A 23,646-nucleotide genomic window follows, 5' to 3' on the forward strand; every position below is an offset into this window, starting at 1 on the left:
GGTAAGAATATTTACAGTCCCAGGTTGTGTCATGAATGCCATCATCTTGGGCAAGAAACGAACGCTTGTGATCAACCCCCCCCCCCCCCCCCCCCACCTTGCCCCGCGATGTTTCCTCATACCACCGACCGACGATTGGCAGGCCGCTGTCCTGGCACAGTGTTGATCGGCCGGCCTGCTGTGTGGGGTCCTGACACTGTCTGCCAGCATGCTACAGGCCGCAGCGTGCCGGGCAGTAAGGTCGGAGGCTTTAAGAATGCCAGCTCAACTGGGTACCTTGCCTTGGTCAGACAAACTTGGGCTTTAGCTTCTCTTCTACGAACGCATCCAAGCTCTTGTATTGGCTGGTCGAGCTGAGTGCACAGACAATGTCGCGGCAACACATGTGTCGTTGACTACCCAAGTATGTACATCGATCTAACAATGAGGCACAGGGGATGGAGAGGTCGGCTGAGAAGTACGAGGTCACACGGGCGGGCGTGGTCGGCATAACACGGGGACATAATTTTCACCCCATTACGCAAGACAGCCAGCATAAAATTTAGTTCATTGGAGTTTGCGAGGGCCAGGGGCTGCCCCTGCACTGCACATGTGGGAGGGTGCGACTGATCCGACCCGGGATCGCGGCTGGGCTATGCCCTGTGAGGCATGGTGTGCAGGAACTTGGGCAACTGGGATCCAGACTGGCCTATGGTTCTGCTTTGCATGTTGAGCAGTGTCGCGACTCATCGCCTGACCCGGTACAAAAGCACCTCACCTGCCCCATATCCTACCCCCCCCCCTCCGCCGCCCTTGGAAATGAAGGCGAATGAAGCGTGACCACCGACGTGACAATGAAGTTCGCACACGACTTCAAAGAGACCCTTTCGCGTGAAGGTAGGTACGTCCTCATGCTCAGCATCAATGAGCTGAGTTGATCGTGACTCTCGCTGACATGCACGTCACCCACAGGTTTCCCTTCACACTGGGTCGAATCGGCCATACCATATAGCCAACTAAAAAAGGTGCTGAAGAGAGTCGCTGGCGAACTGAACGATCTCGGCTTGGACCCTGAGACGTTGCGCCAGCTGCTTGATCCCCAAAGCGACTCGCCTTTGGTAATCGAGTATGGCTTGAAAGGTACACGATCCGACTCGATCACTCATCCCCTGCTCAATTTGTTGACACATACCAGTCGCGCAAGGCTCGGAGTTTCTGAGGCCCCAGCTCACGGTACTGCTTCACCTCCAGGACGGAGTAGCAGTGGATGTATCTTTGTCATCAAGTTCTCGAACCTTTTTGGAATACATTTCATCTTTGCAGGCAAACTCGCCACGGCATCCAGCGCTGCCATCGGAAGAATCACCAGAACCACCAAGAGAAGCATTAACAGATGGCGCGGCGAGTTCAGAATCAAATGCTAGCTTCGCCAAACTAACTGAACCTGCCGGTTTGGACCGTTCAGGCGAGGCAATTTCCTCAAGCGCCTCGCTGGCCAACCCTCTCTGCAAGCAGCTTGAGGTTCCGCTCGTCTTCGATGGCAAGTTCTTCGACATGCTGCAGAGCGATGTCAATGGTCTAGACGCCCTACAGGCTCGCGAAGAGGTCGCCATGACGAAGGAGATCGTGGCTCTAGGGCAGGACGTCTCCCAACTCACCAAGCCTAGCCGGCTTTCGAAGAGTGACCTTGCGCGATGGCGAACCATTTTCGAGCTCTATCTCGAAGCCCAAGTCTTCTTTTCCGTCTACGAGCAGGACCACGGTACACGCGACAGCCATTCGGCCTCACGCCAGCTGCAGTGGTTCCAGGGCGAAGTCACAAAGCGGAATCTCGTCCGCCAGTTCAAGATGTCGGAGAGTCGAGAGGCGCTTGTTCGCTTCCTTCGTCTCAACGCCCTGCTTCTGAAGAACATACAATTTCAGGAGATCAACCGCACCGCCATTCATAAAATCCTCAAAAAGTTTGACAAGCGCACGTCTCTGGGTGTTTCCAAGACGTTCCCCGCCCAGATCCGCTCTGACAAGCTACTCGCTGGTACCATGGCTAGGGATATGTGTGCTCAAGTGTCCACTGAGCTTGTTTCTGTTGTTCCTCAACTCAACGACTACCTCTGCCCTGTCTGTTTCGCCATCGCATATCGCCCTGTGCGTCTGGCTTGCCAGCATATTTTCTGCATTCGCTGCATTGTCAAGATACAACGGCGGCGCGAGAAGCATTGTCCATTGTGCAGAGCCGACGTCGTCATGGATGCTTCAGCTGGTAAGTTCCCATGTTTCAATCCTTCCGGCCCAAGGGTATATTTCAATGCTCTTACTGACGCATATGCAGATAATCTGGATATCGAGTTGGACAGGTATCTACGGAAATACTTCAACAAGGAAGTGAAGGAGAAGATCCGCGCCAATGACATTGAACGAGGCATGGAGGACTATGGCCCTGGGTACACGCATTCTGATTGTGCCATTATGTAAAGCGGTCCGAGACCGATACTCTGGTACTGTATGGCTGTTCTCTCGAAACGATGATACCCCTAGCTTGAATTCGAATGCGTTGCTACACAGAATTCGTCATTCCAATCTATTGACTCCATAGTTGTGAGTCTTGAACTGGTATACGCGTTGTGCTCAAGTCTCTGATTGCACTTGGCGTTGCTCTTGGGTCATCACGGGGTTCACATTTCATAAGTGACCTCAACACCGTATCTTTCTATTGAACCACGAAACGAGATAGGACCCTGCATTGAGGGCAAGACAGGTTGGGATCGACGTCGCGTACCGATAGACAGACCTCTGTACGATTTGCCAGGAAAAGCTGTGTGGTTTGACTTTGCCCATTGGGTCGCATTTCATATCATCATTGTCACATTACACGTTTTGTCTCGCTATCCCATGTTAATGGTTATCAATTTGGACTGGGTTATACTCTCGAGCTTAAGTGGCCCAGGCAGTATTGGCTTGTGGTCATGCTGGGGCAATACGCTTTGTTGCGGATGCTTGATCCATCCATATTTCTGCCATGCCATCCGCGGAAGCTACTCGATTTTCTTTGCACTGTCGGCAACCTCCAGAGCCCGCATAAAGATGGATTCAAGCTCCTCGGTTTCCTCCAACCCCACACTGACACGGATCAGGTCCGGGTCAACACCGAACTGGGCCGCCCATTCAAGCTCCTGGTAGTGGGCGAGTAGGACGTAAGGCGAGGTGAGAGTAAAGTTGGTCCCGAGACTTGGGCCTTTCGCAGTCTCAACGGCATCGAAGAAGGCCATGGCGCACTCCCGACGATGAAACGTAACAGACAGCAGCGCACCATAGCCACCATCGGGGAGTCGGCATGCTTCATAGTTGGCACGTGTTGGGTTCACCTTGGGGTAGTAGACGCGCTTGACGAGAGGGCTGGCCGAGAGTATGTCGCAGAGGGCCTCCGAGTTGATGTTCGTCCTCTCGATGCGGGAGTGGAAGTCGCGGCTGTTCCTCTCCATGAACACTACGTCTTTCCGGCCAGTAGGTGTCTTCAAAGTTCTGCGCGTAGGCCTCACGCAGCGCGGCGTAGTACCGGCTTGCGGGGTTCAGTATGGCGCTGCCTCCCATGACGTTGCAGTCGCCAGAGAAGATCTTGGTCAGACTGCTGACGACAATGTCGGCAAACTTGACCACCTCGACATTGACAAATGTCCCCACCGTTTCATCCACAACGACGCCAAAATCGTACTTGTCGGCGAGTTGCCGGATGCGCACCAGGTCTGGACACGACAGGAGCGGATTGGCCGGAAACTCGCAGAACAACGCCAGGAAACGCTCTCCGTTCTCGAGCCGCTTTTCCAAGTCGTCCAGGTCTTCCGACGAAGCATGGCCGTAAAAGCGGCATCCTGGCCCGAACTTTTGCAGAATTTTCAACGTGTCGACGTAGGGGAAACCAAAACTTATGCTTTCCAGGTTACCCCTTGCACGGAGCATGGCTCGGTGAGCGTTGAAAATGGCGTTCATACCGCAGGGGAAAAGATAGACGTCGCTTTCCTGCAGCTCAGAGAGACCCCTGGCGTTGGTCGTCATGGGTGGCAGTGAGGTGACGCTCGACTCGAGATCGGCGGCCATTGCGCCTGCGATTCTTCTGCGAATGGCCGACTTGGCACGTTCGACAAACGACAGATCCAGGTTCCGGCCGAAGCGCTCTTCAAGGAACCGCATGCTCTCGACAGACTCAGCCGTTACGTTCCTGTCCTTGTCCGGCGTCGTGTGCGGACTGCCGTTGGCCACAGGGGGTATTTTCATGTCGACAGATCCGCGCTGATACCTCTTGGGCCCCTTGCATGTCTTTTGCTGGTTGTTTTCCGGTGAACTTGGTCGTGACGAGGGGCAAAGAAGGCCCTCGCGGAGTAAGCCATGGCAAAATTCGGCCCGGCGACTCGAGACACCGTCCCCAGAATGTTGCCAGTATTGCTTGGCCAGGGCGTATGATTCTGCTGGACATATAACACCAGATATGGCGGGAGACAGGGCTTTGAGCTGGCTCGAAATGTCTTGAGAAGCATCGAGGCCGAGATCAACGACTTGCAGGACGGACTTCAGCGAACCGTCGCCGTGTCGGCACATGAAGTCAACACACCGTCTGGCGGCTGCTGGGCTGGGAAACAGCATGGCTCGCTGGCCGGGCCGTCCATGAGTCCGCACTATAGCCTCAGCGAGGGCCTCGATGCTCCTATGGACGAAAAATCTAGGAAGCATGAGCAGGGCAGGACATAAAGGGCTGAGGACCGCACCGCGAGCGTGCACATACCTTGGGTAGCCTGTTGTCAACTTGTCGACAACCCATTTCTCGCCCTCCTCGTAACCGACGTTGTCCTTCCATGTAGGCAAAGACACACTCACGGCCTGGGGTGAGTCGTTAACGAGTCAGTGAGTGATAAGTGAGGCTTCATTTAGCAGGTTTACTGACATGTGCTGTATCGGGGGGAATCGACTGGCCGAGATCGAATGTCGGCATTTTGGGGGGCACTGGTGGGCAGGTGGTTTCGTCCAAAGTGGGAAAAAATGAGTAAATGTTGCTCACTGCCAGCTCATGAGGATATTTCGGCTCGTGGTGTCTAACCCCAAAGCTCCAGACAGATCATTACTCACAACAGACTCATAGTGAGATGCAGATCCAAGAACTTCCAGCACCCGCCCAATATGGTGCGGCACCGGAGCTGTCACACTGTACGCGGGAGACTTGCCAAAGGCCGATTGTCGGAGATCCGTCAAATCAATCGACCAGACATGACTGACTCACACAAGTGCACATCCGTCCCACCGTCTCCACGATCCAAACGACCGCGGACTTTTCGCCCCAGCGCTAGTTGCTTGCTATATTACTAAGACAAGCTGGTGCGAATCTCACGGCAGGGCCTGCTGTTCATGAAGGCGTCAAAGTAGAATGAGGCGACGCTGACTACTGTATTCGTACCTATGTGCTGTGTCCAATTTCTGGACGCCGCCTTCCTGAGGACGACGCCAGTTAATCTGTAATATTCTGTAAATCCATCGGGCCGCTCAGGCCCTGATCCCCATAACTCCTTCATGCAGACCGTAATCCTAAGGATTGTACCTTCGTCTGCTCATCTTGCTACCAACACAGCTGATACTATCGCTGGGGGCGACGCTGACGACATCATCGTCCCAAGCAGCATGGCTGCTGCCGACGCCGCTCATGGGCAACCCAATGTTGCGTGCTGAAACATGGCTGGGCGTACGACTGGCGTTGGGTGGCGTCGAGTACGTGTTACCGCCCATGACGGCGTCGTGCATGCCTCCCGCATGAGATGCCGCCTTGCTGGGTGCCCTGCTGGCGCTGCTACGCGCCCGACTGGGAGCTTTACTAGGTGCCCTACTTGGTATGGCAACGATGCTAGGCTCCCGGACACTAGGCGCCCGGCTCGGGGCGGCAACTATACTGGGCTCACGCACGCTGGGGGCCCTGACGCTCGGCGCGGCGACGACACTGGGCTCCCGTACGCTGGGAGCTCTAACACTCGGCGCCCTGACACTGGGAGCCCTGGTGCTTGGTGCCTTGCTCGGGGCGCGACTTGTAGCGCGGCTTCTTACAGCCAGCTCCGTCTCGACGGTCGGGGGAGGTGGGCCGCGAATGGTGGTGGACGAGCGTCTGCTTCGAGCCGACACGTAGGTGTCGCGGTCAGAGTCCATAATAGGACCCTGAACCGAGGGGACCGCCGTCGGAGGACCACGGACAGAGGGAGGTGCGGTCGGAGGGCCGCGAACCGAGCGCGAGGCTGACAGAGGAAGCTGCTGCTCGACAGTGCTGTACCGGGAGCCGGCATTGCTCCGATGCTCGGTATCCATGATCATGAGCGGCCTGCGCGCGTCGTTGGGCGCTTCGCTGGGAGGACGAGCACCGCGACGGGAAGCGACGGAGCGGGTAGTGTGGCGGCTACGCCCGTCATCGTAGGTGTTGTCGGTGGCCTGATCATGGGGCGAATTGACATGGCTGTACTTAGCCAGATACTGCGGTGCCGGACGGTGGTCGGCAAGAGGAGCGTAGGCCTCGGGATAGCGAATCTTCTCGACAGTGCGCTCAACCTCGACGTAGCGGCCACCGTCTTGCAGTGCTGGGAGTCGATCGGGATACGTAGACCTGCGAATAACTGGGGGAGGCGCGGCGAGCTCCTGGCGTGGAGCTCGCTCTCGCTCGCCCCTCAGCATGCTGTAGGTCAAGGCGGCACCAGCGGCAGCACCAGCGGCGGCACCAAGTAACGCGCCGACGACGGTCGTAGTGTCGAACCCCGAAGATGTATCGCGCGCTGTAGCGACGGGCTGCTGCTCGATGATGGAGGTTGTGACGCTGCGGCGCAGAACGGTACAGGGCTCGGTCCCGGGGCGGACTGTACGGGCAGAGACCACGGAGGCGGGTCCGGGCTGCTGGCCGATCCACGGGTTGTGATCAGAGGCGGCTACGTCAAAGTTCCAGTCGAGGATGCGGCTCGACTCTTCATGTGTAGAGAAACTCCGATGGGTGCCAGCAACTGAGCCGCCATGCTGAGAAGGGGCAGCAGGGGCACGAGAAGAAGGGTCTTGATAGACGACGTCCATGGTGTTGCCGTCGAGATCTGTGATCGACGTGCGGGTCCAGTCGCCACAACCGCGGTGAGCGTGTGAGTCGTGTGCTGGGCCAAGCCCGAGTCCCTGTCCCTGAGAGGTCACGGACGGTGCCGCTGTCACGACCCCGGACAAAGGCGGGTTCGCCCGAATGGCAAATGCGTGGAAGTCAGCCACCGTTTGAGTCGAAGCAGCGGAAAAGGTGACGTTCGAGAGTCTTGGATGATGGGCTTCCCGAATCTGAAAAAGAGGCACCGGCGGTGAGGAGGTGCCGTACGTGATGGTCGCCGGAAGCTTCTCAGACACAAGCGCAGTCGCAGAGGATGACGATGGCGACGACGACGTGGGTGCGGGCACTGTAGCGATTTCGTCGCCGGGTTGAGATGTCGCGGAAATGTAATACAGGCCCAGCGGCTGCAGAACCGCCGAGTAGAAAGAGGATGAAGACGGCAAGTGAGAGACCTCAAAGAAGGGCAGCATTGGGCTAGGGCGAGTGATCCTGGTGTGCCAGTAGTTGATGGCTGGAACCTCGTGCTGTGCGACCGTGGAGTGTGAGCCCAGACTTTGGGACGGATCGAGAATCGAAGAGGATGACCTAAATAGTGCGTATAAGAAAACGAAGAAAAAAGAGTCTGGAGAAATCGAAATGAACAAGGATGCTACTGCTGTGATTGTCGTAGAAGGCTGATGGCAAGCAAGTCGGCGGCAATCACAAGGCGATGTCAGGTCCTAGAATGTTTATATACACCCAAGGTACCTAAGGTCCAAACCAAGACAGATGAAGTACGGTACCTACCTAGGTAGGTAAGGTAGCCAGGCTTGCCAGGGCAAGTGAGCGCATGCTGTACCCTGGATGGAAATCTAGACTCCAGCGAGCAGGCGGGACGGGCTCAGGCTCGGTCGGTCCTGATCACTCGTCGCTCCCATTGACTGAGTGAGCAAGTGCCAGCCGCCAAACCCGCCCTGCCTGTCGCCTGCCTGCCTGCCTGCTTGCCTACATGTAACTATTTGCCCACTTGCCCGCTTGCCCCTACATACTTGTTCGCTGCCAGAAGGAGAACCGGGAGACCGACCGCCTCTCTCTTTGGCCTGCCCCCTCCAAGCCCTCCTCTCACCCGCCGAATCGTCTGACCCGCCAGCCCCCTTCGAGTCGTGGATGCAGCGAATGGAGCGCTTGCAACGAATAGGGCGGGTTGGGCGGCCACCGCGGGGCCATCCGAGCCTTCGCTGCAGCTGCATGCTCGGCCACGTTGTATCGATAGAGGAGAAGCGAGAGGATACCGTTCGAATCCTCCACTACCCACTTGGGAGTTGGGAGTCTTGGGCTCCTCAGCTTGGTCGTACTTCGTGATAGGCCGCTCGGCCTCCCGCCTCATCGAAGGGGTCGCGACCTGGGCCCCCTTTCCAGCCAACCCCACCAGACAGACGACCAGTACGAGCGCGGTATCATGACGGTCCTCACTACGTGTCCATACTACCATGCCCCCGAGCCTACCCGAATTCGTACTGACTGGCCCAGCACCTCACGGTCGGAGCTGTAGTACTGGTGAGAGGTGACCGGGCAGCAACATGCCGCATCAAAGTATGCCTAAGTGTTCGTCACCAGACTGGGCACGAGACGAACGCCAACGAGTATGCTCCGCCTCACGTCATTTGTCTAAAACATAGCCCGCACAAGACTTGTCCGCTCTGGGTTCTGCCGAGTATCTCTTGATTGTTCTACATTTACTGGCACTGCGGGCGGTTTGGGCCCATGCATCCACTCACATTTACCTGTAATGCATCCCCCCTCCTCAGCCAGAGAAGCGAGCACTATGGCAGGTCAAGCCAGTGCAAAGGGATGGGCACAATTTGTGCACTGTTTGCCTTGAGCGAACATCGTCGCCTCTCTTGAGCACTCACCGTCTCGCACCTGGTGTTCTCCATCTCCGCCACGCCCTGTAGAAGAACACACCTGGCATACCATACCTCCCCTGAAGGGTTCCGGTAACAATAAGGCTTACCAGGCAGTCACTTGTCCGCAGTTAAGATCAAGGTGCAAACGAAGACTAATCCTCCTCCGATCGACAAAGAACACGATAGCCTAGGTTGAATTGGCACGCGGGGACGGCAAACCCGCCAAGAGTTCCTGGTTGAACGCCCTCTTCTGCCCTGTCTGGAGCAGCCAAACAAAGTCATGGCATGTTCCGTGCTCGCCCTGCTCTTGCTGCAACCGCATTGTTGCCGCCGTCAGACTGCGCGTGATACTCAGAGGACATCCCACGAGTCCTCGGCGGCGTGGCAGAACTTGCTGCAGGCAACACTGGCAGACAAGCTGAAGTTGCTGATGGCAATCTTCTCGTCCACGAGGCCGTCAGCAAACGTGTCAGCGCCCTTGGCCATGGCGCCAACAAAGACGCAGATGCTCTCCTTCGGGCCGAGCGTGTCAACGTAGTCCCTCACTTTCACCAGGGGCGCGTCAAAACTGAGCGTGACCTTGCGGCAATTGGGCGGGAGATGATCAGTGATGGGGTTCTGGATGACGCGCAAGAGTTTCTCCTGTGAGTTGGTCGAGCGAATCGACAGGCGGTGCAGGAGTTGAACCATGAGACCGGCGAAGCGCTTGAAGGTTCGAGGGATACGGACCGAAGGCGACACTTCAATCAGAACCCCTTTTGCTGTGTGAATGTAGATCTGGAGTTTCCCGGCCTTGTTGATCGGCGAGTCCAGCAGAGTCAAGAGGCACTAAGTCAGTCAAGTCAGCATGTTGGATGCAGACGGAGGCATGCAATGCCGGCTACGACGCGGTTGAGCGCGCCGCCGCAGAGGGTGGGAAGTTCGGACCTGGTGTGTGATATCTGGCCGGGCGTCACTGATGTCCCGGTTCATCTTCCGCATGATGCCAATATGTTCATCGCTGTTGAGGAGAGAATATTTTTCTTCGCGCTGGATGCCATTGCGGCCAGCACCTCCATGGGATGCCTTGTAAGTCTCGAGACTTGCGTTCGAAAGCACAACGATCAGTCTCTTGCTGTCCTTGTCGGCGGGAGTGATCGGTACGTGTTGTTCCGCAACGAGCTGAGGAAGAGAGGGGGGCGGGAGAGACTGCGTGCCTGCGGAATCATGAGACATGTCAGCGAATGGACGCCCTCCGCAAAAAAAAAAAAAAACAGTAAAACGTGCGTGCGAGCGTATATCTTGCCCCGCGCACGAAAGAGCGGGAAAGATGAAGCACAGCAATCACAGAGAAGAGGCTATCATCAATCCTGGTCCGGCCCGATGCGTGAGATATAGGCGAGAAATACGGCAGCTTTCAGGCCCTGCCACTAAACCGCCTACACTGGCAACCTCGGGCCGTCGATCTGCAGCTCTGGCTGCCTTGAACAGGCTCTCTGCCCGTACCGTACGCACCAACGCACGCTTGCTTGTTCATAGACCTTGGGGGGGGAGTATTACTTACGGGGACGTTTAACACCCGCAACAGCGGCACGACCTTCGGGGCTCGCCATGATGTCGAAGGAGAGGTTAACTCGAATTGGTGGCGAAGTCTCTCAATTCTCCAAAACGAAAGGAAACAGGATACCGAATTGAGGACAAATTTCTGTCTCATGAAAATCAACGCAGGTCACCTCACCTAAAAGGCAGGCTAAATTAGGACTGTACGAAGAAGGTACATCCTCGGTAGCGAGGCACCTTGACCACTCAACACCCCGCGATAAGACATTTTTGCGCGGCAGTAAATGCACTGTGTAGGAACATCTTGCCGCTAGCGCCATATGCCCCATTGAGCCACAGTAGTCAGCCATCTCAGTACGAGAGTGGGTCCGAGGTGGCTGCTGTACCTGAATAATTCAGAATACAACTTCGTCTACAAGGGATCGAGGTTCACCAGCAGTGCACGACATCCCACATCCTCTGCCCCCCCGGACGACTGGATCGGCAAGCACACACGTCTCCGAAGACCAGCCAAGCGCCCGAATATTCGCATATATACACTGAAACCCTGTCTTCCCACTCGTCCAGCTTCGGACCAAACCCTTCAACATGGCGTATCCTGTGACGAAAGCAGCCCAGCAAGTCGTGAAGGAGCTCCACGGAGTTGTTGTGTCCGCGGGGCTCATGCAGAAGACCGTCAAAGTACGCGTTGGCGGGCAAAAATACAACCGCAAGGTTCAAAAGGTAGGTCTACTTACGGCGATATGTATTCTGACGTGATGCTAACCCAAGCTTCTCACAGATGTTCACAACTCCCAAAAGCTATCTCGTACACGATCCAAACTCTTCTCTACGCACCGGAGATGTTGTCTCGATCATGCCCGGCTGGCCGACATCTCAGCACAAGCGACATGTTGTGAAACAAATCATTGCTCCGTTCGGAATCCCTATCGAAGACCGACCCCCTGTGCCATCTGCAGAAGAGCGGATAGCTCTGCGAGACCAAAAGAAGGCCGAGAAGGACGTGCGAAGGGAGACCAGGAGAAACGAAGCTAGAGAGGCGAAGCTTCTCGAGAAGGCAGAGCGACTCCGTGCTCGCAACGAAGAGGCGCACGCTGAAGCTTCGTGAGCAGGGAAGCTGTTGGGTGGTCGTAGCAGACCAGGTTTGACAATAGTCATGCCGGGCGTACATGTGTCAGCTCATGTGCACACCCCTAGCAGAGCGATGATGAAGGCTTTGCTTGAGCATTGACGCGGGCACTGTCCGTAGGGCTGCTTGTACATGTACATCTTGTATACCAGTGTATATCATAGAAAGACTCTGGAACCATCTCCAGCCTCGGATCCATTTGCGCCATCATAGCCCTCAGAACTCCAGTGTACCAATCTTGCCGATTTCATAATGAAGGGCCCAGCTGGGCATGCGGTTCGTGATACTGCTCTCACCCACCCCGTTCACCGAACTCCTGCGCCCAGTCCTCGTACTCTTTGAGACCAGTCTTGCTGACACTAGGCCGAATGTTTGTCAAGCTAGCCTTGAAGTCAACTATAGAAATAGGACGAATGTCGTCCATCGTCATGTGCAGGAGTGCCTCGCCCAGCGACCTTAGAGGACCCATCGCTGCGTCTTTTGCTAGGGCAGTGATGTCAGAGCCCGAAAAGCCTATTTATACAAGAGGTTTCGTTAGTTTTCTGACCGACAACGAACGAAAGAAAGCACTCCTGTGTTGGGGAAATCTTACCATCCGTGAGTGTGACCAGTTCTTCGACGTCATAATCGGACAAGCCATGTTTCTGCTGACTTAGCAACGTTCTGAGCTGTGTAGACCTCGTCTCTGGCTCAGGAAGGGGAATGTATTGACGGCGAACAAAACGTCGACGTGCAGCTTCGTCGATAGCCCAAGGAAGATTAGTAGCAGCAAGAACCAGAACACGGTTTGCATCTCCACGAGACTTATCCAACTCGTCAGGTGCCCTACCGGCTGCTGCACGTTGAAGGTCGCTCCACTGGATCAGAAACTCCGTCTTGATGCGTCGCGTTGCCTCGTGCTCGCCCGAACCTGATCTCTGGGAGAGGAGGGAGTCGATCTCATCGACAAAGATAATACTAGGGGCCAGTTCCTTCGCCAGGGAGAAAAGTGCGCGAACCAGCTTTTCTGACTCGCCAAGATACTTGCTCGTGAGACTGCTGGCGGAGATCGAGAAGAACGTTGATCGAGACTCTGTAGCGACCGCCCGAGCAAGCATCGTCTTGCCAGTGCCAGGAGGGCCAAAAAGGAGCATGCCACGAGCTGGTTCTCGTAAACCCATGAACAGGTCTGGCCGCAGGAAAGGGTAGACCACTGCCTCTCGCAACGCGTTCTTTGCTATCTCAAGCCCGGCGACATCGCTCCAATGCACCTCGTCGCCCTTCACAACAATCTCGTTCAAGATCTGTTTGGCAGCACCTTCATCCACTCCTGGTGGCAGGTTTTTGAGGATAGCTTTCTTGCGGTTCTTCCATTCCGTCTTGTATGGAGAACTTTCCCCAGCATCTGATCCATCAGACGACTTGGCGTCGGTGTCAGCAATAATTGCATCTTCCTTTCGCTTCCCTTTGGGTCTCCTTCTGGTAGGCCTCTGCGGCGACGCCTGGTGACCTGAGTTTTCGGATGCGCTCGAATCTCGTGATGATGCACGAGGTCTTCTCACTGCTTGGTTCGCGACAGCTTTCGCAGGCCTGTCTCGTTCTTGTCCGCTTGAAGAAGAAGGGTCTGCACGCTTCGGGCCTTCTCCAACAGCCTTTCGCCTAATGCCAGAATCCGAGGTGCTCTTGCGTCGATCATGTGCTTCATCAATATCGGAATGGCTGGTTCCCTCTTTCCGCGCTGCCCTAGCGGCCGGGACTGACAGTGCAGCATTACGAGATCGGGATATGCGATCTTGTCTTGGCGTAGCAAGCTCCAGCGATGGTGATTCTTGAATGGAGACAGAATTCAGAGCACTCGAAGCCGCGCTGACCGACAAAGCGGATGGCCGGTCGTAAGAGAACTCTTCGGAATGTCTTGTAGGACGTGACCCATCGGGCAACGCCGCATCCGCATCCCGGGGCGTGACGAGCCTCCGTGTATGGATATCCCATTGTAGAGGGGAGACACCTGCACCTTTCTTCGGCTGGTCGTTGCTTTGCCGAGGGCTTGCACTGGGAGATACAGAATCACTACCAGAGCCTAGCCCTCTCAAGAGCCGGTCTTTCGAAGTCAAGGCACTCCATGCAAGTGTAGCGGCCTTGCTTGCTCCTGGACCTTCGGGTTTGGCAGATTTGCGGGAAAGCTTGGTTGTCTTTTCCCCTGGTCTCGCGCTGCGCAGTGTGGTCCTCATTGTGTGCTTTTCAGGACTAGGTGAACGCATCATCTTCTCCTTCGTGTTGTTCGCCGAATGTGTTCGTGCGGGACCCGGAGATGGCAACACTCCAGCTTCGGGGCCAGAGCCGGAACCTGATGCGTTGCCACTCACGACAGCTCGTTCTGAAGATGTCCGATTCGGTAGTGAGGGTCTACTGGGCAAAGCAGGGCGTGATAATTCGGGATACGTCGCTGCGGGGATGGTGCCTTGGCCGATCCAGCCACGCGCAGATGTTGGGCTCGAGACTGCCATGTTAGGTGGGCTCGTAAAGTTTGCAGCGGCAGAACGCGCAGGTGTGGAAGACCTAGGCGCTTCCTGTCGAGACATACGCAAGGCTTCTAGTAGATCGATACGCTCTTTGCATTGCAGTTCGAGCTGCAACAAGGAGTCGACCAGAGCCGCCTCGGTTTCAGACCTTGGGGTGTAGTTAGGGAGGACTTTGCTGGAATGGTGACTTAGGATTTCGTCCAAGGCATTACGCCAACATCGCATCGCATCTTCTTCGTTGCCCTGTCGAAAACTAATGCATTAGTACACCCTCGATCAAGATGAACAAAAGGAGCACTCGCGAACCTGACTCTCGTAGTAGACAGCCGTTGAGCATTTCAGATAACTGTCATCGTACGTCTTTTGCAGTATGGCCAGGCCCCTATTGCGTGACATCGCATCAAGACCGTCAGGGCATGACAGGGTGGTCCAGATGTAAAGAGGCGTTGCTGCTATTTGCTTGTCTACTGCTCTGGAGGGGCTGGAGGTTGAAGGCAAATCGAGTTAGGCTTGTGTTCCGCTTGGATTGCGAGGGCGGGCATAGCCACACAGGCGCACTGATCATGAACCGACGTCTTGACAGTGCATGCGAAACACCTTCTGAAATGTGTATTGAGCAACCGATAATGAGTTCTTTGGATTTGCCGAGGTTTGGGTGGTAGGGATTCGATTAGGCTGCTTTGCAGAGCGAAGGTGGGCAAGTGAGGTTGGTGGTGGATTGTGATATGACGTCGCTGTTTGCGCTTGGTCTGCTTTGAGAGACGGGCTCCCTTGGCTGGGGGCTGACGACGCTGTACGCCTTCGTCCATAGCTCGCAAGGCACAAACCAGCCGCATTACATGATTGTCTCGCATCCGGATTGCGTATCCGCATTTTCTTCCCACTGAACTAAAGTACACCTATGTGTCTGCGACAGCTATAGACATCGTATTTGCATAGTCTTCATGCCGCTCCTCACAGCACTGGAAGATCACCACGGCCCCAGGAAGCCTGAGTCTACGTCATTGACTTGGCATCAAACCTCCGAATTGAAATGTTATTTGAGTTACGAAAGTAAGACTTGGATCTCTCCAGTTGTTCTGGGAAATAATGCCCGGAGTGACTGTGACTCAACAATGCCATCCGCTGCCGAGCTTGCGTCAACACCGCTCAAAGAGTCTGCTGCAAGGAGCATCTCCTCAATATGTTCGAAATCCTGGCAGAACCGTACGGCAGCCTTTTCTGTCACTTCGCGAGCTAGGTTAGGATCTTGCACATGCTGGACCTGGTCTGCAGCGTCTATGAGCGCGGACGGCAAGAAATCGTCGAGTGCTAGACTAGCACGTCGCAAGGCGTCAGGTTGCATTGGTTCGAGCAGCCGCAGCTTCTGGACACCTTGGGCATCTGCCGTCAGGTTCTCGAGTGCGCTGATCATTTCCTCGAGCCCCGAGGCATGTCGAAGGAACTGATATTGGCTCGCCAAAAGTGTCTTGGACTCCTCTCCAACCCTCTCCTCAAGCAGACGCACTCGTTTCCGCGTAAAATCAAATGGCTGCAACGAAGACTTCGCTGCCATCAAGCAGTTCACGATGAAGATGGCACCTTGGAGAGACCCTGCTCCCCTAGCCATGCTTTCACAGCCCGCAATGAACGGCTCGAATGATTCAGCCAAGATAGGCTGGAAGTCGCTCTCACGATCCGTCGAGCCAGTCATGGACGTTTCGTACGTTTGCATGATGGTTTTCAGCTGCTCAAGCGCATTGAGAAGAAACTCTGGTGGTCCCAAATCCGACGGCGTCTGCTGAAAATCCCCCTGCAACCTAGCAATATGATCGCGCACCAAGGATCTGAACTGTCTCAACGCCTCGGTCTCCAGGCCAGTCAAGAGCTCTAAGAGTCCAGAGGCATCGCCCAAAAGCTTTGCGAACGTGAAGCGGTAGAAGCCCAGAAGATTCGCTAGCTTATAGGACAGGATTGTGTCTTCATTGGATTGAATGACTTGTTCGACACGTTGTCGCAATATCCTGGCTACCGCTGACACGTCTCGGTCAACAAGCTCGTTCAAGGCCTTAAGCCCATCGAAAGCTTGTATGTCGGAGTCTTCGGTATTATCAATAAGCTGCCATATTTCTGTTGCGCGGCCTGTTTGCAGGCCTTTGGCGATCTCATCAACGTCCGCCATAAAAAGAGTTTCGAGTGCTTCTCGTTCACCGACTGTGGCAGAGTGAACCCACGCAAGCATGTCGCCAACGTAGCGCAGAGGATCGTGCGCGGCCATTTCGATGGGCTTCACTGTGTTGTCATGTTGTCCAGTACTCGACGTACCCGTCAGAGCAGTGTGGAACGCATCAGACAGAATGCGATGCCTAGCGTCGGCAAAGTAGTCGAGACATCCCTGGAAGAGCGAAGGTCTTTCCGAAAGGACTCGGATCGCGCGGCGGATCGAAACATTCAGCTGTGGGTTCTCAAGGTTGAGCGTTTTGAACTCCTTCTGCACCCATTTGTATAGTTTTTGGAAAGCCAGGTTCAGATTCTTTGAGGTCTGTTCCATGATCTCCAAACCAAGGTTCTGGTTCTCGAAGCCTAACAGGGCCTCGCAATCCGAACTGATCTTTTTGGCTCTGGCCAGTGCGGCAAAGAAGTCCTCGTTCACAGGTTCTGCCGACGAGGTCAGTGTGGCGATTTCATCATTGGTAAATAAGAAGTGGCCACAAAACGCTGCAAGAAGCTGTTGTTTGGTGGCAACGTCCTCTCGCTGCTGGATCAACAAAGCAGCATCCTGAAGCACAGGTGCCGTCTGTGTATGCGACGTAGCTATTGGCCCTCGCATTTCATCGTACGTCTCATTCAGTTGGTTCAGGGTGTGGCGTACCCGACGCAATTGCTGGTATCATAGATCAGTACGTGGACCAGGTAGAGAGAGGCACGCTATAGGGAGATTGAAACTCACGTCGGCAACACGCCCAAAGTCATTAATAATCTCGCCATTACACTCGATCATCTCCTTCTGAAGATCCAGACGCACCTGTCGCCGCACGCGAGGCTGGTTGTTTATTTGCTTCTCATCTAGAAGAGCCAATGCCTCTCGGAACTCGGAATCGGCGTAGGAAGTGGACAGTATTGCAGTGGCCTTTGAGGACAATGGGTTTGGGCCCTTCGAGAGAGCTGGGGAGGCCCCGGAGGAGTGTGAGGTCGCCGCGTCCATTTCAGTTGACACAAACGGGATCGTGTGAGTGCCAAAATTTACAGGCCACTGAAGAACGTATGACCTAATTGTGATCCATGGACTTGGGTTGGATGGTGTATGTTCGTGGATGGCCAGAAGATGGGTATCCGAATCACCTGTGGTGGTAGACCATAGTTAGTACCACTTGTTCAATGTGTGAGCTGTCGAAAATGATGAGCTCCCTCAGCGACGTGATCTACACAGCCTTCTAGCCCATAAATGGATAGTCCAAGCTCTGGCCACCGACATTCATCAAGGGTCTCGTGCAAAGTGGAGACCTTGCAGGGGTGCCTGACCCCATCATGTGGCATGGCTCTCCAAACGTCATTCTCCGATAAGATCCCCAGGCTGCATCACGCTGGCTAGCAACCTGACTGTCGTACCAAACCCTCATGGTTGCAACAACAAGGTCAGTCTACCAAACCCAGATCCGGTAGCTACCAGAGCTGAAGATTCCTGATGTAGCGTGACCGCATCTATCACTTCATCTGTTCCGCACGCTGTTTTGAGGTCACAACGACGACGCCTTGCCTCTTCGTCTTCTCGGATGAAACGATCTCTATCGCCTACTCCCTTCCAACAACACGTCTCTTTCAACTCTTGCTGAAGGCTGGCCGTGCTGGCAGCCACATGAATCTTTTTTCTTCATTACAGAACCATCTTCAAGCCGAATTTCTAGTCTCTCCCGTCCGATCATGAGCCTCGACGCCTACGGCAGCTCATCCGAATCGCTTTCCAGTCGGTAGATCGTTGTTGTGCCATGGCGTCGAACCTCTTTTCACGGGATACCGTTCCTGGTAGAGTCACGAAGTCATTCTACGAAGAGCTTAGAGGGGCCAGCAGAGAAGACGAAGACATTGAGAATAACGCTGGTGCTGACCTGGACGAGAACAACTGGAACCAGCACTTTCTGGACCAAGACCTCGACGGCCTTGCTATCGAAGACAGTCGTACTACGGCTGATGGTACGGCGAATTTGGTTCGCCAGGCAAAGAAGACTCCACAAAATCGACCGGCGGTTTCAAATCATTGGCATGGCTCAGGCCGTGAGGACGAGGGCGATAATGATGTCCCAGCGTCATTGCTCGTCGAGGCGAATGAAGCGGAGCAAATAGGCAAGTCTACGCATCGTAAGCAACTGCCAGCCACGTCACGGCGACATAAACCTCCGGGCCAACCTTCGCGACAGTCGCAAGCGCAATGGGAACGAGCGCAGTCCCAACAAAGGCTGTATCATGAGTTGCCTCTCCGATCGCCCGGGGCCAAACCGTCAACCGCACTTGGAGGAGTGGTTTCGGGTAGCCCCAGGGAACAGGCACTCTGGAGGTGGATAAACGTGTCGAACCTTGACTTTTTTATGAGGGATGTCTATGAATACTACCTTGGCAGCGGGTTTTGGTGCATCTTGTGCGAGCGCGCTCTGCACCTTGTGTAAGTCTTGAATTCGACCCTGAAGTACTATACACGTGAAGGAGGCTAACATTTCACAGGCAATCCACATTTATCACGATTTTTCTCACCTTTCTTACGCAATGCATTGAATACAACAAGGTGCCTGGGAGTAGCTCACTGTCACAAATCATCACCCCTCAGTGTACAAAAAAGATGTCGTGGTATTGGAATCTAGGACTGTGGCTATTCGTCTTCTATTTTATCTGGAAGGCAGTTCAGTTCTCTGTCGACACTCGTCGATTGATTACCATGCGAAACTTTTATGTCCATCTCTTGGAGATTCCTGAGCAAGACATGCAAACTGTTTCGTGGCAAGACATTGTTGCACGCATCATGGCTCTCAGAGATGCCAATCCGAACACGGCACTGAACATGACCCGGACGCAGCGAGACTGGATCCGCGCGCATTCAAAAGAGCGTTTGGATGCTGTTGATATCGCCAGCCGTCTCATGCGGAAAGACAACTATCTCATCGCCATGATCAACAAGGACGTTCTGGACATGACCTTACCGATTCCATTCATGCAAAACCGTCAATTCTTTTCCGGAACGCTCCAGTGGTGGCTTTACTTCAGCGTCATTGACCTCATCTTTGACCAAAGTGGCCAAGTCAACCAAGAGTTTCTGAAATCAGATCGACGAGGCTTGCTCAGCCGTAAGCTGCGGGATCGTTTTGTCTGTGCGGGTTTGCTCAACCTGCTCTGTACGCCGTTCTGGATCGGCTATCAGACGGTGATTCATCTACTCAATTATTATAATGTTTGTTTACCCGAAATGTGCGTGCTGTAACCTACTGACGACCTTGAATAGGAGTACAAGAAGAACTCGGCCACGCTTGGTGATCGCCGTTATACAGCCCTGGCCAGGTGGAAATTCCGCGAGTTCAACGAACTACCCCATCTATTTCAAGAACGGATCAATATGTCATACCCATTTGCAAGCCGATATATCGACCAATTTCCGAAGCGGCTCGTAGAACAAGTAGCGAGGTCTGTTACCTTCATGTCCGGCGCCATTACCTTCACACTCGCCGCAGCTTCATTCCTCGACCCGGAGCTATTCCTTGGCTTCGAAATCACTAAGGACAGGACGGCGCTGTTCTACATCGGAGTTTTCGGTACCATTTGGGCTCTCGCCAGGGGTATGATATCAGAGGAGACTACAGTTTTTGATCCCGAATTTGCGCTGAAGGGCGTCTTGGACTTTACTCATCACATGCCAGACCATTGGCAAGGGCGACTCCACAGCTTTGATGTGAAGCAGGAGTTTTCCGAACTCTACAAGCTCAAGGTCGTAATTCTCGCGGAAGAGATTCTGGGCATCTTCCTCGCATCGTTTGTGCTGCTTTTTTCCGCCCCAAAAAGCAGTGACCAAATCATCGACTTTGTGCGAGAATTTACGATCCATGTCGATGGCTTGGGATACGTATGCTCTTTTGCAGAATTCGACTTTAGAAGAGGCCTTGGGAACCAAAAACCGACAGCTGGAGTCGACGACGTCCGCGAAGATTATTACACAACCAAGCATGGTAAAATGGCTGCATCATATTACGGGTTTCTCGAGAACTACGTGATCAATCCCAAGACAGGTATGCCGGGTGGCCACGTGCCGCCTAGCATGCGGCAGCAATTTCACCCTCCTCCGGCGTTCCCAGGACTCAACTCTCCGAATTTGGCAGCCGAGATCCCGGGTTCGCGAGAGGGGCGAGGCGAAACAAGCCGCGGCCGCGGCCTTCAAGGGGGCCTCGGCCACCCGGCGAGGACGCCTCGATTTGGGGCGTCCATGACAGCACCCTCCCCCATGGCGTCGATGCTGCTCGACCCCCATCACCAGCCTTCGGGGACAAACCTAAATGTGCGAAGCACGTACGGTATCAAAGGTCGACAGCATCGTGGCGAACACCCACCAGAGCTTGGTATCCGCGAAGAGCCTACCGAAGAAGGCATGAGCTCGCAGTTACAATCCTACTCTCAGCGTGAAGATGAAGAAGAAGCGGGCGGACCACTGGGCGAGTCGGTTTGGCAGACCTCGCCCGCCAAGAACTTGGGTAGGGAGAGTAGCGGGGCTTTGTCGCGAGAGCCAGACACTGGCGTGCTGGGGTTGATCCAGCAATTCCAACAAGCACAACGCAACAACAGGTTAGGAGGGGCGTGAGGTATTTGATAATGCTGACCTGGGTGACTGCTCCAAAGTATTGTACGGATTCTTCTTTTGCTATGGCAAGTGTGCGTAGACAGGTATTATAACCCTCATGTCAAGGCTGAGGGCAATTCCCTTTCTTCTTTCTCTTTTGGCAGAGGAAGCGCTCGATTTCGGTGAACCCTTTGAGTACCGCGCTGTCTAGCATTCGCTACGTCGTCGAAAGACATGCTATTCCACCTGCCCAGAAAGAAAGTCGTATCTCCGAGGACGGACACCCACGAATCTGGACTTGGTAATAATGACACGGTCATTGACGCGGGTAACACTGGAACAGCAGCGCCGAGGCTCAGTGCCCAAGCCCCCAACAGGTGCACTAAGTGTGACTCCGTAGGTGCGTACGTGTGGGGGGCCTCGGTGCTAATCAGATGGCGGAGTTAGTGGGTGGGCAGGTTGGCGCGGGAATGTACACGTGCACGATAGCAAGCAAGACAGGTACATTGATCCCCCCAAGCACGGCCCGGCGAGGCCCATCTCCGAGCCCGCAGCTCGCAGCTCGCCGCAAATCAGCTCTGAATTTTTTCGGCCGCCTCCCTCGCTCTCGTTGATGAGTCGTGTACCGTACCTAGCTCACCTCGACAGCCAGAAGCGAAAGTGTACCTTTGACACGTAAACTCACGCACTTGCTCCCACGGAGCTGTTGCATACGTCCTTATCACCTTTTTTGCTTGACGGTTGACGGTACTCCTATACCATTTGCACGATCCGATCGCCGGTCCGTTCCCGACCTCCACGCCTGCCTCTCTCATCGTGCGCCTGCAACCCTTCGACTGGCTGTTCCCGGACACCGTCGCAGAAAGAGCACGTCACATCTCGACGACCACATCCATCGCATCCCTCCCTACATCCTCCTAGCCGTCACCCTGGCGGCTCTCCAGCCCAAGCCTTTCGGCGAAGCGCCCGAAGCTGTGGCCGCAATGGCCCAGCCAACCGCCGAGCCGGTCGAGGAAGAATACGAGTGCGCCCTGCCAACGACGGTCTATCGCAATGCGAACGATTGTGCTGACATGATGTTTCTTTCCAGCTATGAATCTCTGCCACCCAACTTCTCCCTGCTCCAAAACATGGCGGCAGGGGCTTTTGCAGGCATAGCAGTGCGTGGCGCCCTTACCTGTTCGGAGGATGACCCTGTCGAGTTGTCTAGTGCTAATAGCATCGCCAGGAGCACACCGTCATGTACCCGATCGATGCCATCAAGACGCGCATGCAGGTCCTGAACCCTACAGCGTCTACCGCGTACAATGGAGTCATCCAGGGGACCTACAAGATGGCCACCGGAGAAGGCTTTCTCAGTCTCTGGCGAGGCATGTCCAGCGTCGTTGCGGGTGCGGGACCCGCGCACGCCGTTTACTTTGCGACGTATGAGGCCGTCAAGCATGTCATGGGCGGCAACCAGGCTGGTGTGCACCACCCTCTAGCGGCAGCGACCAGCGGAGCCTGCGCGACCATTGCCAGTGATGCCCTCATGAACCCCTTTGATGGTACGACTCGTCTCCATGTTACGAGCTTGGCTATTTCAGCAATTGGCGGCAAGACATACTGATCCCCTCGGTGTATTACAGTCATCAAGCAGCGCATGCAGATCCAGAACTCGGCCAAGATGTACCGATCCATGACCGACTGCGCACGATACGTCTACAAGTCCGAGGGCCTGGGCGCCTTCTACGTGTCCTACCCCACAACGCTCTCCATGACAGTGCCTTTCACCGCGCTGCAGTTCCTCGCCTACGAGTCCATCTCGACGACGATGAACCCGGACAAGACGTACGACCCGACAACGCACTGTGTGGCTGGTGGTGTCGCCGGCGGTTTCGCCGCTGCGCTCACCACACCCATGGATGTCATCAAGACGATGCTGCAGACAAGAGGCACCGCCACGGACCCCGAGCTGAGGACAGTCAACGGATTCATGGCCGGCTGCCGGCTGCTTCTGCGCCGCGAGGGCCCACGTGGCTTCTTCAAGGGAATCGGTCCCCGTGTCGTTACGACCATGCCCAGCACGGCCATCTGCTGGTCAGCGTACGAGGCCTCCAAGTACGTGATCCTGGCTCCTCTTGTGTATATGTGGATTGGCCTGCTAACCAGATTCCAGGGCCTACTTCATTCGTCGCAACGATAAGCTGTAAGGCGGTCCTCCTACCTCTAGCAAGGCTGAATCGGGGGGGTGGAGGGTTGGGAGGTACATTGACGGCTCAATCCCGCATATTGCACCTGGATTCCCGACGAAAGAAGGGTGTCAGGATTTTGGCGACGACGGATCCTTGCATTCACCTTCAGGTTGCAAAGTCGATACAGCACGTTCTCAAAAGAAGTCACGGAGCGCATCTGAAATGCCGAAGCATGCTGCCCACCCCGAGTACAATACCACCCAACGACGAAGGCATGGCATCGACAGCAAGGAAAGGAACACGCGTCCGGTGCGGCGTATCGTGGACATTGCAGGCAGAGAGGAGGGGGACGACGGGAGAAGCCGCCATCGTGATCATCCATCACGCGCAGCTCGCGGCGGTCAATGTGTAAATATTATGTGTGTAATCTGAGGGGTTGTGGGAAATCAACCTTGGTCAATCGAAGCGTCATAGACGCGCTCTTTGAGCGATGCTACCTACCGCGTGGTCCTCTTCACATAACTCAACTAGAGTGTCGTTGGGTGACATGGC

At 55.0% G+C, this 23,646-nt stretch overlaps 9 protein-coding genes across 9 annotated transcripts; 4 read left to right on the forward strand and 5 right to left on the reverse strand.

The window, feature by feature from the left end:
- Positions 1–833: 833 nt before the first annotated feature.
- Positions 834–2,860, forward strand: VDAG_09419 (RING-14 protein; the record flags this gene model as incomplete). The annotated part of the gene is made up of 4 exons (XM_009658380.1): positions 834–876; positions 952–1,119; positions 1,175–2,239; positions 2,309–2,860. 4 exons carry the CDS (start codon positions 834–836, stop codon positions 2,449–2,451), a joined length of 1,419 nt encoding a protein of 472 aa, XP_009656675.1. The 3' UTR covers positions 2,452–2,860.
- A 151-nt stretch (positions 2,861–3,011) lies between these two features.
- VDAG_09420 (cystathionine gamma-synthase) lies at positions 3,012–4,960 on the reverse strand (the record flags this gene model as incomplete). The annotated part of the gene is made up of 4 exons (XM_009658381.1): positions 3,012–3,469; positions 3,516–4,690; positions 4,754–4,848; positions 4,913–4,960. The coding sequence occupies 4 exons, from the start codon at positions 4,958–4,960 to the stop codon at positions 3,012–3,014; spliced, it is 1,776 nt and encodes a 591-aa protein (XP_009656676.1).
- A 587-nt stretch (positions 4,961–5,547) lies between these two features.
- Positions 5,548–7,545, reverse strand: VDAG_09421 (uncharacterized protein; the record flags this gene model as incomplete). The annotated part of the gene is made up of 1 exon (XM_009658382.1): positions 5,548–7,545. The coding sequence occupies one exon, from the start codon at positions 7,543–7,545 to the stop codon at positions 5,548–5,550; it is 1,998 nt and encodes a 665-aa protein (XP_009656677.1).
- A 1,767-nt stretch (positions 7,546–9,312) lies between these two features.
- Positions 9,313–10,176, reverse strand: VDAG_09422 (nucleolar essential protein; the record flags this gene model as incomplete). The annotated part of the gene is made up of 2 exons (XM_009658383.1): positions 9,313–9,789; positions 9,889–10,176. 2 exons carry the CDS (start codon positions 10,174–10,176, stop codon positions 9,313–9,315), a joined length of 765 nt encoding a protein of 254 aa, XP_009656678.1.
- Positions 10,177–10,924: 748 nt separating this feature from the next.
- On the forward strand, positions 10,925–11,864 carry VDAG_09423 (uncharacterized protein). Its single transcript, XM_009658384.1, has 2 exons — positions 10,925–11,223; positions 11,282–11,864. Exons 1-2 carry the CDS (start codon positions 11,089–11,091, stop codon positions 11,606–11,608), a joined length of 462 nt encoding a protein of 153 aa, XP_009656679.1. The 5' UTR covers positions 10,925–11,088; the 3' UTR covers positions 11,609–11,864.
- Positions 11,710–14,355, reverse strand: VDAG_09424 (SAP1; the record flags this gene model as incomplete). Its single annotated transcript, XM_009658385.1, has 2 exons — positions 11,710–12,142; positions 12,222–14,355. The coding sequence occupies 2 exons, from the start codon at positions 14,353–14,355 to the stop codon at positions 11,922–11,924; spliced, it is 2,355 nt and encodes a 784-aa protein (XP_009656680.1). The 3' UTR covers positions 11,710–11,921.
- A 796-nt stretch (positions 14,356–15,151) lies between these two features.
- Positions 15,152–17,455, reverse strand: VDAG_09425 (uncharacterized protein). Its single transcript, XM_009658386.1, has 2 exons — positions 17,060–17,455; positions 15,152–16,993 (listed from the first exon to the last, which is right to left on the reverse strand). The coding sequence occupies exons 1-2, from the start codon at positions 17,312–17,314 to the stop codon at positions 15,176–15,178; spliced, it is 2,073 nt and encodes a 690-aa protein (XP_009656681.1). The 5' UTR covers positions 17,315–17,455; the 3' UTR covers positions 15,152–15,175.
- Positions 17,456–18,095: 640 nt separating this feature from the next.
- On the forward strand, positions 18,096–21,073 carry VDAG_09426 (uncharacterized protein; the record flags this gene model as incomplete). Its single annotated transcript, XM_009658387.1, has 3 exons — positions 18,096–18,766; positions 18,826–19,546; positions 19,598–21,073. 3 exons carry the CDS (start codon positions 18,096–18,098, stop codon positions 20,939–20,941), a joined length of 2,736 nt encoding a protein of 911 aa, XP_009656682.1. The 3' UTR covers positions 20,942–21,073.
- Positions 21,074–21,903: 830 nt separating this feature from the next.
- Positions 21,904–23,593, forward strand: VDAG_09427 (mitoferrin; the record flags this gene model as incomplete). The annotated part of the gene is made up of 5 exons (XM_009658388.1): positions 21,904–21,944; positions 22,011–22,080; positions 22,149–22,467; positions 22,549–23,020; positions 23,079–23,593. 5 exons carry the CDS (start codon positions 21,904–21,906, stop codon positions 23,110–23,112), a joined length of 936 nt encoding a protein of 311 aa, XP_009656683.1. The 3' UTR covers positions 23,113–23,593.
- Between the last annotated feature and the right edge of the window lie 53 nt (positions 23,594–23,646).

This window comes from Verticillium dahliae, genomic scaffold, assembly GCF_000150675.1.
Source record: "Verticillium dahliae VdLs.17 supercont1.26 genomic scaffold, whole genome shotgun sequence".
NCBI lineage: Eukaryota > Fungi > Ascomycota > Sordariomycetes > Glomerellales > Plectosphaerellaceae > Verticillium > Verticillium dahliae.